This window comes from Alligator sinensis, unplaced genomic scaffold (genome assembly GCF_000455745.1).
Source record: "Alligator sinensis unplaced genomic scaffold, ASM45574v1 scaffold722_1, whole genome shotgun sequence".
NCBI classification, from domain to species: domain Eukaryota; kingdom Metazoa; phylum Chordata; order Crocodylia; family Alligatoridae; genus Alligator; species Alligator sinensis.
The window spans coordinates 849,739-866,735 of record NW_005842345.1 but is presented as its reverse complement, the minus strand read 5'-3'; the positions used below and the strand labels follow the sequence as shown (position 1 = coordinate 866,735).

The following is a 16,997-nucleotide window of genomic DNA, read 5'->3' as shown; positions in this document are numbered from 1 at the left end:
AGGGAAGCCCCAGGGGGTTTGGGTCATCACACTTCCCAATTATTACACCCAGATTCTGTGAGCAGGGCCCGGTCCTCTCTGCCAGCTGCCCTGGGCGTCTCCAGCTCTGTCACCCGGACAGGAGCAGGCGACACCGTTACTTGAAATTGGATGATCAAAAAGAGCGAGCCAAACGTTTTGGAGATGCAAAACCCCTCAAACCTGATCAGGTACATCCTGCTGGGAGAAGCCATCATAACACACAACAAATCCCAAGCCATGAAGAGGGAGAGAGGCTTGCAGCTGCCTCCAGACAAGTACAAGAGAGAGTATTTATTACGGCATTACAAGAGATAAAGAGCACCTTCAGGGTGTGGGCGGCGGGCTCCTCACGGGCTCGGGCCTGTACATTCAGAGAGCTCAGCTGAGACTGGCCTGGTTGCCTTCATATAAGACAAGGTCTGCCAGACATGCTGGACTTTCTTGCACTAAGCAGCACCTCTGGGGAGGCAGAGAGTGGGGCAGGGAGAGGCAGGTAGGGGCTGGGGGTGGAATCAATTCAGAAATCAGGGGTGGCAAAGTGGTTAAGGAGGATGTTCACTCCTGGCCTGGCTGGTGCCCAGCTTCCAAAGGCTGAAGAGGCACCAGAACGGATGTTTAAAGAAAGAGCCCCCCCCAGCTCCGACCTGACAGCGTCCATGCGAGGAACTGGCTGTGCCTCCCAGCCAGGCCTCGGCGTGTGTCTGAGTGCTGAGGTTTCCTGTGTGTTCCTCCATCCAGTCTGCTCCCGCCCCCCGCATGCATTTGTTCAACTCCAGAGAGGACCGTGTCTCCGGTGTCGGGGGTGCCGGGGCTCCTCGTGGCATGGGGCTGTCATTTCCGTGTATGCAGCGTGTCCTGGAATTTGGTGCTGGTGTACCGCAGGTGGAAGCCCTTCTTGTTGATGGTGTCGTCCGAGTGGAACTTGATCATCACAGAGTCTCCCGCCGAATAGACCACTTCGGGGGGCTGGCAGGAGGCAACAGAGCAGGGAGGGCTGGTCAGGGCAAAAGGCTTCCACTTTGGAGACCCAGAGAGCCAGGGGGTGACTGTATAAGCATGCAAGGGAGAAAGCCCATGGGGTTCCCTGGAGTGTCTGGGTAGGGCCTGGGCTCAGCTGCCTTACAAAGGGTGCTGATCTTCCAAGGTGGAATAGGCCAGAAGTCTGCTGCTACCCCAGCAGAGCAAAGTGGAAGCAGGGCAGAGACTGGGTGGCTCAGAAAGGTGGCTTCATTCAGGAGGCTGCTTTGGCTGAGTGGAAATGCCCTGCCCCAAACTCCCCAACTTCCTTCCCAGCCCAGGGCTGCCTCATCCCTTTCCCTGTCATCCACTCTGCATTCCTGTGGGCTACTCGCAGGCTCTTAACCTGGGCACCCAACACTGTTATCTTACAGCTCACACTGCCCCGTGGGGAGGGTGCCCAGAGTGGGAGCTTACCCCAGAGCCACAGTAGCGGCCCAGGCGTGGGGCCGAGCCGTCGTAGCCATCGAAGAGCTCCATGTAGTCATAGCCGCAGTCCGCCTCCTCCTCTATCTCAAAGGTCTGGAAGATGAGCTCCACCCCATAGCCCTCCTCCGCCATGATCACCCACTCGCAGTCTGTGCCGCTTGGATAGTTGTTGTCTCCAAACTGTGCGTGCGAGTACAGGTCCTTGGTTTTCACCTCCGCTCGCATCTGGCCCCCACACACTTAAAGTGAGAACACACACACACGGCAGAGGGTGAGGGTGGGGGGGGGCACAAAGAGGGCATCATGTAAAGCCTGGGTTCAGGGGCAGCGAGAACCATTTCCCTGAAAGTATCAGGAGCAAAACAGCCCCTTGCTTCCTTGAACAGAGCCTTGCATCTGACCCGATGGTACCAGAACCCTCCCCGCATGTTACAAGCCCTGCTGCCCAAAGAGCAGAGCCCATACTAAGCAAATGCCCAGGCACCTGTCGTGTGGCTGGCCTGAAAGCCCTTCCTCTGGACGGAGTTATCGGAGAAGAACTTGAGAAACATCTTGTTGCTGGTGGACATGATGGGCTCCGGTTTCTTTGCCCCGCAGAACCTGCCCAGGACGGGGGCCTTGGCGTCTTTCCCATTGTAAGCCTCCAGGTGGTCATAAGTGCACTCCTGGTGACTCTCAATGTCCAGCTCTGTGAAGGTCTGTGAAGGGAAGAGAGAGAAGGAAATTAATCTCTATCCATAGTCAGTGGCAGAGCACTGATGTTTCCCTAAGCCTGGGGAGCAGGCCATGGGAGCCCCCCCAGGCAGCACACCTCCAGCCAGGCTGGCAGGGCCTGTGTTAGGCTACATGTGGGTGACCGAGTGCCACCGTGTCAGCAACCAACCCCAAGCTCATTTGGCTACTCTCAGAGCTGGGAGAGCCGCGAACTTCCCCCAAGGCTTTTACTGCAAAACTGGCCCCAGTGTGCTAGGGATTAAGAGTCCACTATGGAGGATACATGCTTGGAGCAGAGCGGGCAGTCAAGGTCACTGCAGCCCTCACCGGGGTATGGGGGTGGGAGGGGTCATGATATGGCAGGTGGCTTCTTCCATGGCAGCACACATTACCAGCTGGATGCGGTGTCCAGCAGTGGTTGTCAGTGCCCACGTGCACTCCTTCTTGGTCGGGTACTTGTCAGGCCAGTTGGGGCTGGTGATGGTGCCTGAGATGGAGGTCACTTTGTGGTCACAGCCAGCTGCAAGGAGAGGATCCCAAGGGTCAGCTCTGTCAAAGGTGGGGGGCCCTTCCCTGTCCTCCCCAGACCAGACACAAGGGCCAGCTCTGCTGCTCTGCCCTGGCACCTCTCACCAACCTGGAGCAAGATCTGTGGAGCCCTGCAAAGCCACATAGGTGTGGGGGAATGGACTCTTCCCTGTGGGCCAGACCTACCTTCCTTGCAGTCGTGCTTGTTGTCATGCAACACAAAGCCGCTGCGGCACTGGCACATGTAGGTACCGAAGGTATTGAGGCACTCGTGCTGGCACCCACCGTTGTCCTTGGAGCACTCATCTTTGTCTGTGGAAAAGCAGAGAGAGGCCTGGGGGGTCAGCAGGGCAGGACTGGCCCTGAGGGGTTGGGGAACGTGACCAGGTTGCTGTGCATGAGCTGCCCCTAGCAAGGAGGCCCCTGCACAAAACTGCGTGCCGTTACGGTTCACAGCTCAGTGGGTCCCTAGCACCCTTCTGCACTGGGGTGGAAATCACTCAACAGGACCCAACTCCCTGCCACCCCAGCTCTGGCACAAATGTCTTTCCAGCGAGATAAATGATGGGAGCAGTGTCCACATCCTACTCCCCAGCCACTAACACCAGCTTGGGTTTTTCTGCTACTCAGAGCTCCTGAACCAGCTCAGGTTATATATATCTATATCTATATATAGACAGATATATATATGCATGTGCGCACGCACGCGCGCGCGCACACACACACACACACACACACACACACACACACACACACACACACACTCACGGAGGACACAACCATTACCTGCTTACTGTACAGGTGGGAAGGTAGAAAACAGACACAAGGACAACAAAAGGTGCAAGAAAGAGCAGGACACAGGGTCCCTCTTTACTTATCAACAGGAAATGTCACAGACACAATAAAAAAAAATTGGAGACAAGGTCAGCTGGCCAATGATAAACCAGAGGAATGTCTAAAAACAATTGGCGGAGGGCAGGGCAGGGAGAGGGTTAAAAAAAATAAAATAAAAAGGCCGACAACCAGTTCTGTCAAGCAAGGAATTCAGGAGCCCATCGTGCTTCCTGGGTGGTGCAGCTCCAAGCTGGAGACAGAACTGAAGGACCGAGGGTCCCGCTCCCATGAAAGGAGGGGCCCGGACCCATTGGAGGGGCAGTGGTGTTCCTGAGAAACAAGAGAGGGCTTAGCCGGCTTCAGTAAGGGGCTCGAGGTCTTTTCTGCCCACGTGGTTTTGAGACAGGCAGGCGCCCTTTCGACGGATGCTGCTGCTGCTTCTTTTCTGGAATGAGAGAGACAGAAGGAAGAGGAGAGAGAGAAAGAAAATGAAAATGCATCCACATCGCTGTGCCCAGAAGGGGAGGTGGAGACCAAGGAACAGAAGCAAACTCCAGGGTGGCGGGGCATGCAGAGAGAAGGCCATACTCAACAGCACACATCACAGAGAGGCGGACGGAAGGGGAAGCACAGGCACAGATGAACACCCAGCGACCGCTGCCAAACGACAGGAGAGGCATAGCACGAGGGAGAGGTGTCAACATCTACCAGAGGCCATGGCTTTGAGTTCCACCCTGCAGGGCTGCTCCCGGGGCTTCGTACAGCAACCTACAGCACTAGTGTGAAGTGACGGATGGCCCTACAAGGCACACGCTTAGCCCAAACCTCAGACCCCTCCTAGGGCAGAAGCACAGCCTCCTTTCCCCTATGGCCATATACCCACTGGCCTAACACAGTGCTAGCTCTGCATAGAGGAGGATGCAGGGAGGCAGAAGTGACCCGGCAGACTCTAGGGAGGATGGAGAGAGAAGAGAGCACTGGGAGCGAACCGTCTCTCTCAAGCTATGGGTCAAATACAGTCTTGAGTAGGTTTCACCTGTGAAAGCCAATGCAAATGCCAAATGATTGCTGAAGGTGGTGGGAGCATCTTTGGGGAAAGGCCAGGTGCGAGGGAAGGAAGAGCCCAAATTTGGAGGAGACTTTGGAAGACAATATTTGAGGGATAGTTGTTGAGGCTTTGTGGGCCCTGGCTGGGATGCTATGTGGAGGAGGCCGGCTGGGGGGGGGGAGGGTGCTGCTTTTCCTACTTACCTCTGCACTGCTGGACCCTGGAGGCAACTGGTACTGGGTGGACTTGCCACTGAGAAGGGCTGAGCCTGAGCAAAGTGATGTCTTCTTGTGGTGTTGGATGGCTGGTTATTGAGGATTCCCCATATGCTTCCAGGGAAGGAAGCAAGGTGACTTTTACAGGTGAGTCCCTGGGCTGCAGGACAGGCCCAGAAGCAGGGAGGGCTCGTGGGTGGGCACCGTACTGGGAGTCAGAGGAGCTGAGCTCTATTCCAGCTTGCGCCTGGCTGGCTGCAGGACCTTGCACTTGCTCTCTTCTATCTTTGCCTCATCTATTAGAGACAGGGATCCCTATGCATGAGCAGGTCTCCCTAGGGGCCTCTGCAGCAGTCAGTATAACAAGACTGTGGCCTCAGCTTCTACTGTAAGACAGCTGAACCCTTGGAGATCTCCACTGAAGATGGGCTGATTGCAAAGCCAAAGAGAGCTGTAAGCAAGCCACGATCCCAGCTCTCTTGATAAGATCCTGTGTGCTCTGCCTGTTCACGCAATAAGCTTGCTGGGCCTGTCAATCTCTTTAGTCCCATACAAGGCCATGCACACTGCCAGGTAGCTGAGCAATTAGCATGTACATAGCCCACACCCCTAGTCAGCAGTGCCAGTTTGGGAACTGGCTCCTAATTAACCAAAAGGCTGGTCTCGTCATTGCAGGAAGTCAAGGGGGCTGGGATGGACTTCCAGCACAACCCAGAGACTCACCAGCGGCCCTGGGGCCCGTCATATCACTGCTCTGTGTCTTGCTTTGCCCACCTGCAGAACAGGAGCTTGACAGTCTTTCCTCAGTCTGCTTAGACCCAGAGCCCCTTGGGGCACAGTAAGCCCCTTACTCTGTGTGTGCTGTATGGGGCCCTGATTTTGGCTAGACCCTCCGACACTTACTGTTGCACAAATGACCAGACGAGTCCCATGGCTGTGCCGTGAGTGCACTTGCTGCCCCTGCGAAGTGATGCATCTGTGTGTGAGACCTTTCCCAAGAGCTGCATTGAGATGACTGCATTCAGACCTGCACGGGCTCCTGTTCAGTGCGTTGCATGTTCAAGCCATGCTTGCAAGCCTGTCTGCTGTCAAGGACAGGTGCAGGAGGGATGATTACAACCCTCTGCGCTTCCGAATAATGGAAGGTGTTTCCCATTGTCCTGCTCTTCCACTGGTGTATGCAGCCAGACAGGTTAGCTCTGAGCCTACAGCCTGCAGACTGGTAAGGAGGTGCTTGGGAAGGCCAGTCCGTGACTAGAGGGTGGGTTTTAACTGGTTGGGCAGCGAGCAGAGCAGGGCAGAGGAGTTTCAGTTGAAGCTGGGGCTCTGACATAGTTATTGCAAGAGAGAGCATATGCAGCAAGCCCCCTTTTTGAAGGAAGCAGAGGGCACCTGGACTGGGGAGACAAAAGAGAGAGAATTTGTATAGGAAAAGAGCCTACAGAAATGTCATCTTCAGCAACTGTTTATTCCATCACCTGCAGTGTGGGAAATACATGGCGGTGATGTCTTACAGTCCCAGCCCAGGACCACACAAACCACAAGCTCCACTCTGCTTCCCAGATGTGGCCAGAGCTATCATAAAGGATTAGTCCCCAAACACACACTGCCGGCACTTTCAGATCTGCCTGTATGTGCACTCCTGAAGCTGACCCAAGAACACACCTTCATTGCAAGGCCTACGCTCAACCTGCCCTGACTTCAATAGCACACAAGAAGCTCACAGTTAAACTTTCTTAAATCAGGGCCACCTGTGGTAGAAATGCAGCCACCTCTAGGCAGATAAGGCACTGCACAATAGGAGCGACGAGCCGCAGAGGTCACCAAGCCCCAAGACACCCCACTGCCGGCTCCCAAATATCAGCAATTCTGCAGAGTGGAATGGATGTTAAAAGGGGGACTCACCTGAGCAAGCCTTCTGTGACCAAGTCCAGAGGATGGGGATCCTGCTACAGGGCTACAGAGTGGGGCTTTCAGAGGAAAAGGTTCCCTCTGTGCTTGCTTGACAAGCTGCAGAGCAGCCATTTCATCACTGCAGAGGCTCTTGCTGAATGCATGCATCCATGTCCATCTGCGGAGCCAGTTCTCCTCCCAAACAGCTCTTCCTTGGGGGGCTCCCAAGACACTCCATCTCCTGCCGTCTCGATGGTCCCCCTTCTCCTGAAGCAGCCCATGAGGCAAGCTCCAGGCTCAGAGGTGGAAGGGTTTTCTTGTGGGGCAGGCAGGATGCCAGGGGAATACATTTGTTTCTAGTCTGAAGGCAGAGTGTGAATGGGCTATGGACAGGAACAGGAGCCTGAGGGAATAGGGACAAATTTAGAGAAGAAAGTAACCCGACAAAGCAAACGTCTGGGAGCTGACCAGGGCCGCACTGGATGATTAGCAGAAAGAGAAGGCACCAGGGTGCATGGGGTGATCCAGGTCTGTCCTGTGACCTCCAGATTCTTCCTGCCAACTGGGAACTGCAGCAACCTGAGTAGAGACAGAGAGAAGGGATACTCTTGTAGCCCCCTTAGTAATTCTCAATTCAAGGAGTAAAGCAATGGGATGATGTGAAGCCTCACTGGGAAGCCACCTGCGATTCACAAGCTGCTGTGGCTGGCAAAAGAGGGTGCTGAGTAGCTGCCATGGGTCTGGGCTCACCTTTGGGGCTAAGGATGCTGCTCTTCCAGAACAGGGGTGGACAGCAATGACCAGACATGCCAGGAGGCTGAGAAGGACCCTGACAAGGATCTGATACTGCAGCTGCACCCCCATTAATGATAATGGGTGAGATCCTGACTCTACCAAAGCCAACATCCACAATCCTGTTAACTCTGTAGGGGCTGGGGGTTTCATGCAACAAGACTAACCTCAGGGGGTGAAGGAAAATACCACCAGGGCCTTTGGCAAAGGAGGGGGTGGGGGAGAGAGACTTACCTGGGTGCCTCTGGGATGCTGCAGGCTGCTGGGCTGGAGGCTTATCCAAGGTGGCTCTGTGTGGGCTGGCAGCAGTTCCTGAGGGCAGGGCCAGGCCAGGTACCCTTACTTGCCTTGTTTTTATTTAAAAAGATGAAGCAAAAGTACTGTGCCAGAAGTGGGCTGCCACTGGTTCTTGGTTCATTCCAGCTGGGGGCAGAAACCCGTAAGTGACAGGCATTTTGTTGGAGCTACCAGAAGCCTGGGGGGCTCTTGGGATAGCCCTGTGCAGCAGCACTGGGGTGCAGGATGCCCGTTGAGAGATGGAGGCAACTCTCTTAGCTGGGAGGGCTAGATGGCCCATGGATAGAGTTGTCCAGGCCAGGCAGAAACCATCAGGCCTCTCAGAGTTTGCTGCCCTTGCTCTTCTTTCTCAGGCCACAATGCAGGAAAGCCCTGAGGTGTATGCTTAAACCTGTCCCCGCCCAGCTTCACGTTAAACGTGCTGCAAGCCTGTGTGCTTGGACAGAGCTTAAGCATGCACTGTGCAGCTCCCCACATGCTTTCAGACCAGCCCTTCACAGAAACCCTGTCCTGACTGGGCTTCTAGGCTGGTATGAATCAGTCTCCTTGGCCCAGGCGTGTGGAGCACAGATGCACATCAGCTGCAGAAGTTGTCAATAAGTACTTCTTTCGAAATGGGCTGGCTAAAAGGGTTTCCAAAAGGCACACACAGTGTCAGGCGCATGGGCACAGGGGAGAGGCAGAGACGCACAACACACAGGCAATAAGCAGGTAATGGTTTTCACTGAGTCCATCCCAATGTTTTCTGTCTGCTTGAATGGAAAGGCCCCAGAGGCGTCAAGGTGGGACAGCCAGACGAGATCCTTCCCCTCAACAGCAGCGGGAGGGGACTACAGGACAAATCCTACCCAGACACCAACCCTGTGCCACAGCTAACCTCACAGCCTGAGCAGCCCCACTGCTACAGGCAGCGCCCCCCTGGATGCCCATGACACTGCACACTCAAGGCAAAAGGCTGGACCACCTTTCCATGCCACCGTGCTGTTACACCTCTAGGAGAGGAAGGGAAATTTTTAGCCCCGTCTAGGTGAGTGCAGGCCCCAGCAAGCAGAGGAAGAGCAGGGCTGCTGTCAAGCGGAGGAGGAGAACTGGGACTTTGCCATGTCCCTAAGCACAGCAGTTGGAGGGGCGTGCAGGGCGGCCACGGAGCAGAAGGTGGCATCATCCAAGCCAAGCTGGAGAGTGGGATGCACCGCGGGGCCAGGCAGAGTGGAAGAGGCACGGTGCGGAGGCACCCATAGCACAAGGGGAGGAGCAGAGAGTGCAGGGCGGGCAGAGCCCTTGAGGTGGTTACAAGAGAACCACGCTAGAGGATGCAGTGCCTAGGAGGGAGGGAGCTCCAGGGACCCTTGGGGGTAGGAGGGAGCACTGCTCATCACTTTACACTGCCAGCTCTTTGGGGCAGGGACCTCATCTTATATTTGTACAGCACCCAGTGCATGGGAGCTTGGCCCCAAGAGGAGTTTCCTCCATGCTCCTACTGCTGCTCCTCCTAATCAGTCAGCAATAATAATAGCAGATGCCAGTGCAAGCATGTGGGCATATGAGGCCTGATCTGCAGTGGTGCTGAGACCCTGCAATCTCTGCTGACCTTGCAGAGCCCTGTTCCTTAAACAGCAAGAAGAATGCTGCTCTCCCCTGTCCTTACAACTTACAAAGCTCTGTCTGCAGCTACAGCTGACTGGACACTCAGTGCTTATATGACCCCAGACCAGTCTTTTCCCATCAGGTGGAGTCACCCCTCCAGCTTGCAATCACCTCCCAGCTTGCAGAGTCGGGAGCTGCTTAGCTGCAGTCTACGGGATAGAGACAGCAGCAAGCACTTGAGGGGTGGATTACCACTTCCATTGTGCTGGTGTAAAATTAGAGCCAGTCCATCAGCTGGTTTCCTCCAGATTTACACCAGGGCATGAGCACAAGGTGGCCTGCACATGGTATAGTGTGCAGTGCCACCAAGGCACAAACCCCTGTGGGATGGAGCCTCTGTCCATCACAGGGAGATGCTTGTCCAGGGGCCTTTGCTGGTTCAGAACCTATGTCCCTAAGCAGGGGACTTTACGCTGGCTGGGATCTTGGGCCAACGCTCTGCCAGTGCAGCCGGGGGGCAGCAGGACCAGCACCAGGGACACCACCTGAGCCTGTGCCTGTCTGCTCTCAGCTGGATCAGAGCCAGGATGGCAAGGGAGCAGTGTGCAGTGCCCTCCGGCAGAAGAGCCTAGGGACTGCAGGCTCTAGGTGCGGGGAAGAGGCTAGAAGGGGTTAGAGATGGTGTTGGAGGGACAGGAGGCGCCGAGGGCACTCATGCTGCCAGCCGGCGGCTCTACCTGAGAAGAAGTGGGCTTTGAAGCCCTTCTTGGAGACAGTGTTGTCGGACTTGAACTCAATGCGCATGTTGTTGTACTGGGAGGTGATGACATCTGGCTTCTCAGCCCCGCAGAACTTCCCGTGCAGCTTGGAGTCGGCCGTCAGCCCACTGCGCACCTCCACAAAGTCGTACTTGCACACCTGCCAGGGAACAGAGCCAGGAGATGTGCTGGAGCAGGGTGGGAGGACATGGGCCATGGGCGGTAAGCAGCTCAGCTGCACTGAGCCCAGGGCCCACTGATGGCAGGTCTGTTGTGCACTGGAGCAGGTGACAGTGCAGAGTCCTCATGCAGGCAGGGACAGGTGCAGTGTAGGGGCTTTGCACCCCTGCTACTGACCCCTGTGTGCAGAGGTGCCCCTGGCTCCCTCCAAGAGCTCCATCACCCATTGGGATCTCTGGTGCTTTCCAAACGCAGCACCAGCATGCAACAGGCCTCCGCTAGCAAAGCTATTCTCCACTCCCCAGGGCCAAGTGGCACCTGGCCTGCATAGCCAGGATGCAGAGAGCAAGGGCACGGCCCTGCCAAGACCAGCACAGGAGGTGGGGATGGGGACTCACATCGTTGCCTTCTGTTTCAAAGAAGTCGAACTTCAACGAGATGCGGTACTGGGTTGGGGCCACCAGCTGCCAGATGCAGTTCTTGTTGGGCGGGTACTCCTTTGGCCAGCCGGGGCTGGTGATGGAGCCATTGAGCTTGGTGAGGAACCCTCCACAGGCAGCTGCAAGGAAGAAAGCATGGTGTTAGCCAGGGTTTCCCTTCTCCAACCTGCCATCCTCAGGGCAGGGTACTGCATGGGACACTGGCTGCTGGGGGCCATGTACTGCCAGGTGCAGGTGGCAGAGCCCAGGGACAGGGAAGGAAGTGCCACCTCAGCTCCCAGGCTAATGCATGGGGTCACAGCACCCCCAGCACTCATCCCCAGCTCCATCACACTCACCCTCACAGCGGCGCTTGTCTGCAGCCAGTTCATAGCCGGGGTCACAGGCACACTTGTAGCTGCCCAGCGTGTTCACGCAGCGCTGCTCACACCCACCGTTGTCAGAACGCGAGCATTCGTCCGCCTCTGGGGAGGGAGAAAAGCAGACCAAAGCAGGAGGCTTTGGTGGGGGCCAGGGGCAGGGCTGCTAGGGACCTGAAGCACTGGCCAGCAGGCAGGGAGCATCACACTTGGATCCCACATGGTGGGGAGCCAAGTAGAGCTTGGGGACTACTTCCCCAAGGATTAAGAAACCAGAGGAGTCACTGCCCAGTAGCAGGGAAAACCCTAGGGCAGTGGGTTACAAGGAAGCTCCCACTGAAAGGCCCCTTTGTTCCCCAGGTCCCCAGAGACACTGCATTCTGCAGTACCTTTGAAGAAGGTGACAGAGAAGCCAGCCTTGTTGATGGAGCCGTCCGAGACAAACTTCATCCAGACCTTGTTGGAAGTGGTCTTGATGTCGTCGGGCTTGTCGTAGCCGCAGTACCTGCCAAGCTCCTTGCTCGACTCAGAGGGGCCGTCCCTTATCTCCAGGTAGTCGTAGGCACAGTTGTCATGTCGCTCGATCTGGGCAGGGGGCAGCAAGCCGGACAGCAGTTAGCTAAGGTGCTCCCAAGAACCACCCCAGAGGCCCTGGTCTTAGGTTCATGCCCATACATCGCTGCACTGGATCAGCCTGATGCATGGCCATGGCTTCTTTTTGCAGCTAGAGCTTTTTACATCCAGTTTCCCCAGGTGACACAGCAGCAGCTTCATGAGGCAGGGACAATGCCATCAACTGCACTGTATGCTTGAGGAAACAGAGGCATTGAGGCTGGGAGGGGCAGGCTGCAGGTCAACGAGCAGGTCAGCAGCAGGCCTGGGAACAGGATCAAGGAACTGTCCCAAGGGAGGTGTGCTACACGCTTTGTCCAGGCGCAAACTGAGAAAGTCATGTGTCCCCAGATACTGCCCTGCCTGCATTGTTGAGAACACAGATGATGCACATGGAGGGTGTGATGTCCCTACAGCTACAAAGGGGACAGGTGGAGCACAGGACATGCACTGCCCTCCTGACTCGGCCAAGCCTGAGAGCAGCACCAAGCCCACACAAAGCAGCTAAGAACAAGCAGTACATGAATCTGGGGTGATGCACCTGCCCTACTCCCTGCTCTCCCCTGCAATCACAAGCACTCCGGCCTCTGTGCCTGAGCTGCACATGGGAAGATAGGCAGAGATGCTGGATCAGCTGAAGCAAAGCATTTTGCAGAAAAGTCTGAACTGCTGATGAAAAATGCTTCCAAATGCTGTGCTGTCCCCATCGTGCCTTATGAGGAGCTGAAGCCCTGCCATGTGCTTTCCAAAACCCGTTTTGGGGTAAGTCTGCTGTGCATGGAACTTGGAAACACCAAGATTAAATCGGGGTTGACCTGGTGTCTGTGCAGGACATGGAAAAAATGCTTGCTGAACATCAGGTCAGTCTCCAATAGGAATGAATAGGGGTGGACCTGGTGCCTGGCTGCAACTCCCTGGACACCAGGGGAGACAACCTGCTACAGAAATGCACGGGTTGACCTCATGTCCCTGCGGGATTGAGAAATGTTTCAACCAGGCACTGGTGCATGATCATAGAAGGGTGTAAACTGTACAAGAAGAACAGGCAGGAGAGAAGAGGAGGAGGAGTTGCGCTGTATGTAAAAGAGTTGTATGACTGCTCAGAGCTCCAGTATGAAACTGGAAATAGGCCTGTTGAGAGTCTCTGAATTAGGGTCGGAGGGGAGAGCAACAAGGGTGATGTTGTAGTGGGTGTCTGGTATAGACCACCAGACCAAGAGGAAGTGGTGATAAGGCTTTTTTCAAACAACTAGAGGAAATTTCCCAATCACAGGCCCTGGCTCTCATGGGGGACTTCAATCACCCTGACATCTGCTGGGAGGGCAATACAGCAGTGCATAGGCAATCTAGGAAGTTTTTAAGTAGTTGGGGAAAACTTCCTGGTGCAAGTGTTGGACAGACCAACTAGGGGACAAGGTCTTCTTGGCCTGCGGCTCACAAGCGGGTGAATTGGTGGGGGATGTAGAAGTGGATGGCAATTTGGGGAGCAGTGACCATGAAATGATTGAGCTTAGGATCCTGACAAACGGGAGAAAAGAGAGCAGCAGAATAAGGACCCTGGACTTCAGAACAGCAAACTTCAATTCACTCATGGACCTGATGGGCAGGATCCCCTGGGAAGCCAGTCTGAGCAGAAAAGGTGTCCAGGAGAGCTGGCTATATTTTAAAGAAATCTTACTGAGGGTACAAGAACAAACCATCGTGATAGGCAGGAAGACTAGCAAATGTGGCAAGCGACCAGCTTGGCTTAGGAGAGACCTCTTCAGTGAGCTTAAACACAAAAAGGAAGCTTACAAGAAGTGGAAGCTTGGTCAAATGACTAGGGAGGAGGATAAGAGCACTGCTCGGGCATGCAGGGATGAAGTCAGGAAGGCCAAAGTGCAGTTGGAGTTGCAGCTAGCAAGGGACGTGAAGGGTAACAAGAAGGGTTTCAACAAGTATGTCAGCAACAAGAGGAAGGTAAAGTGTGGGTCCCTTACTGAGTGGGGGAGGCAACCTAGTGACAAGGATGAGGAAAAGGCTAAAGTGCTCTATGCCTTTTTTACCTTAGTCTTCACAAGCAAGGTCAGCTCCCGAACTACTGCACTGGGCTGCACCGTTTGGGGAGGACGTCAGCAGCCACATTGGTGAAAGAACAGGTTTGGGACTATTTAGAAACGCTGGAGGTGTACAAATCCATGGGGCTGGATGGGATGTATCTGAGGGTGCTGAGGGAGTTGGCTGAAGTGACTGCAGAACTGGAGGGATGTGGGCAGTGGCGTTCCCCAGGGCTCAGTCCTCAGGCCTGTGCTATTCAACATCTTTATCAGTGACTTGGAGGTGGGCGTGGAAAGCACGCTGTCCAAATTCACTGATGACACAAAGATGTGGGGCAAGGTGGGCACGCTGGAGGGGAGGGACAGAATCCAGCTAGATCTAGACAGGTTACAGAGGTGGGCGGATGAGAATAGGATGGAATTCAACGCAGACAAGTGCAAGGTGCTGCATCTAGGGAGAAGGAACCTGCAACATACCTATAGGCCGGGGAACACCCTTCTTGACAACACAGTGGCTGAAAGGGATCTTGGAGTCATTGTTGACTCCAGGATGAACATGAGCCGCCAATGCGAGGAAGCGGTCAGTAAGGCTAACCGCATCTTGTCGTGCATCTACAGATGCATCACGAGCAGGTCCAGGGAAGTGATCCTTCCCCTCTATGTGGCGTTGGTCAGGCTGCAGTTGGAGTACTGCATCCAGTTCTGGGCGCTGCACTTCAGGAGGGATGTGGCCAGCATTGAGAGGGTTCAGAGGAGGGCCACTTGCATAGTCAGGGGGCAGCAGGCCAGGCCCTACGAAGAGAGACTAAAGGGCCTGAACCTATTCACCCTCCACAAGAGAAGACTGAGAGGGGATCTGTTGGCCATCTATAAACTCACCAAGGGGACTAGCGGAAAATAGGTGAGGCTCTGTTGCCCCGGGCACCACCTCGGATAACAAAGAATAACGGCCACATATTGATTGAGGGCAGGTTCAGGCTTGATATCAGGAGGCATTACTTTACGGCTAGGGCTGCCAGGCTCTGGAACGGGCTCCCAAGGGAGGTGGTGCTCTCCCCTGCCTTGGGGGTCTTCAAGAGGAGGTTGGATAGATATCTGGCTGGGGTATTATGATCTCAGCACTCGTTCCTGCGCAGGGCAGGGGGTCAGGCTTAATGATCTGCTCAGGTCCCTTCCGACCCTAGAAACTATGAAACTATGAAACTGCTGGCCATTATCTTTGAAAACTCGTGGCTACTGAGGTCCCAGACAACTGGAAAAGGGCAAATATAGTGCCCATCTTTAAGAAAGGAAAGAAGGAGGAACCAGGGAAGTACAGAGTAGTCAGCCACACTTCAGTCCCCAGAAAAATGATGAAGCAGATCCTCAAATAATCCATTTCCAAGCACTTGGAGAAGAAGATGATTAGGAACAGTCATTATGGATTCACCAAGGGCAAGTCATGCCTGACCAACCTGATTGCCCTCTATGTTGAGATGACTGGCTCTGTGGATGTGAGGAAAGCAGTGGACATAATCTACCTTGACTTGAGCAAGGCTTTTCATACAGTCTCCCACAGTATATTTATGAGCAAGCTGAGGAAGCATGGGTTAGAGGAGTGCACTGTAAAATGGATAGAAAGCCGTCTGGATCATCAGGCTCAACAGGTAGTGATCAATGGCTTGAGGTCTAGTTGGCAGCTTGTATCAAGTGGAGTGGCCCAGGGGATGGTCCTGGGGCCAGTTTTGTTCAGTATTTTCATCAATGATCTGGAAGATGGGATGGAGTGCACCTTCAGCAAATACGCAGATGGCACCAAGCTGGGGGGTATAGTAGATACACTGGAGGGTAGATCTAGGATTCAGAGAGACCTTGAGTAATTGGAGGATTAGGCCAAAAAAATCTCATGTGGTTCAACAAGGACAGGTGCAGTCCTGCACTTAGGACATAACAATCCCATGCAATGGTATGGGCTGGGGGCTGACTGGCTGGGCAGCAGCTCTGCAGAAATGGACCTGGGGGTGACAGTAGGAAATAATCTGACTATGAGCCAACAGTGTGTCCTTGTTGCCAAGAAGGCTAATGGCATACTGGGCTGCTTTAGTAGGAACGTTGCCTGCAGATTGAGGGAAGTCATTATTCCCCTGTATTCTGTACTGGTGAGGCCACATCTGGAGTACTGTGTCCAGTTTGGGGCCTCCCACTATAAAAAGGATGTGGACAAGTTGGAGAAAGTCCAGTGGAGGGCAACGAAAATGGTGAGGGGGCTGGGGGACATGACTGATGACGAAAGGCTGAAGAAACAGGGCTTATTTAGTCTAAAGAAGGGAAGACTGAAGGGGGGATTTAATAGCAGCCTTCACCTCCGTGAAGGAGGGTCTGAAAGAGGATGGAGCTGGACTGTTCTCCGTGGTGGCAGATGCCAGAACAAGGAGCAATGGTCTCAAGTTGCAGCAAGGGAGGTTTAGGTTGCATATCAGGAAAAACTCTCTCATAGGAGGGTGGCAAAGCACTGAAACAGGTTACCTAGAGGTGGCAGAAACTCCCTCCTTGGAGGTTTTTAAAACCTGGCTTGACAAAGCCCTGACTGGGATGATCTAGTTGAGATTGGTCCTGTCTTGAGTAGGGGCTTGGACTAGATGACCTCCTGAGGTCCTTTCCAACCCAAAATTTTCTATGATTCCATGGATGGGGACTGACCTAGTGACTGGCTGCAGCTCCCTGGATATCAGGTCAACCTGCCATACAAATGCATAAGTTGACCTAACAACCCCATGGCATTGGTTCTCCTGACTGATCCTGTTTTTCCTGCTGTTCTCTCCATCCTCCTTCCAGGTCCACCTCTGTGACACCTAGGGAACCAACCTGAGCATTGTACCTGACCAAGGAGAGAGGGAAGGTGGACACTTGGCAGCAGGAGGCCCAAATCTGGTGCCAGTTTTCTGGTTAACCTGATCTGTCCTGAAATTTGCACCACGCTATCATGGACACCTCCTGGAAGCATCACATTTACCTTCGGGAAAGGCCTGGCTCAGCAGGGGAGCGTTCTCACTTGCTCCTCACTTAGGAGGAGATGCTGGCCTACAAGGGAGACCCATGAGGCTGTAGTGGATGGGAGCATATGACTTGAGTCCAGGCTGCTCTGTGGTTTTGCTGACACAGCATGGAGGTATGCGGGATGTTGGCAAGTCTGTGAGTCTTGGTTAGTGGCTGTGTGGTTGTGCAAGAGGAAGGGACTGGGGCAGGCGTCTGCAGGAA

General features: G+C 54.5%; 1 protein-coding gene across 1 annotated transcript in view; it reads right to left on the bottom strand.

Annotated features, from left to right (window-relative positions):
- Positions 1 to 297: 297 nt before the first annotated feature.
- The window catches only part of BMP1 (bone morphogenetic protein 1), a 75,426-nt gene continuing 58,726 nt past the window's right edge, over positions 298 to 16,997 (bottom strand). Inside the window, exons 13-21 of the mRNA XM_025210348.1 lie at positions 11,502 to 11,697; positions 11,092 to 11,217; positions 10,712 to 10,872; positions 10,113 to 10,293; positions 2,896 to 3,021; positions 2,574 to 2,701; positions 1,952 to 2,165; positions 1,456 to 1,706; positions 298 to 987 (exon numbers count right to left, since the gene is read on the bottom strand). Coding sequence (XP_025066133.1) covers positions 853 to 987; positions 1,456 to 1,706; positions 1,952 to 2,165; positions 2,574 to 2,701; positions 2,896 to 3,021; positions 10,113 to 10,293; positions 10,712 to 10,872; positions 11,092 to 11,217; positions 11,502 to 11,697 — 1,518 coding nt within the window. The 3' untranslated portion in view covers positions 298 to 852. The remainder of the gene's footprint in view (positions 988 to 1,455; positions 1,707 to 1,951; positions 2,166 to 2,573; positions 2,702 to 2,895; positions 3,022 to 10,112; positions 10,294 to 10,711; positions 10,873 to 11,091; positions 11,218 to 11,501; positions 11,698 to 16,997) is intronic.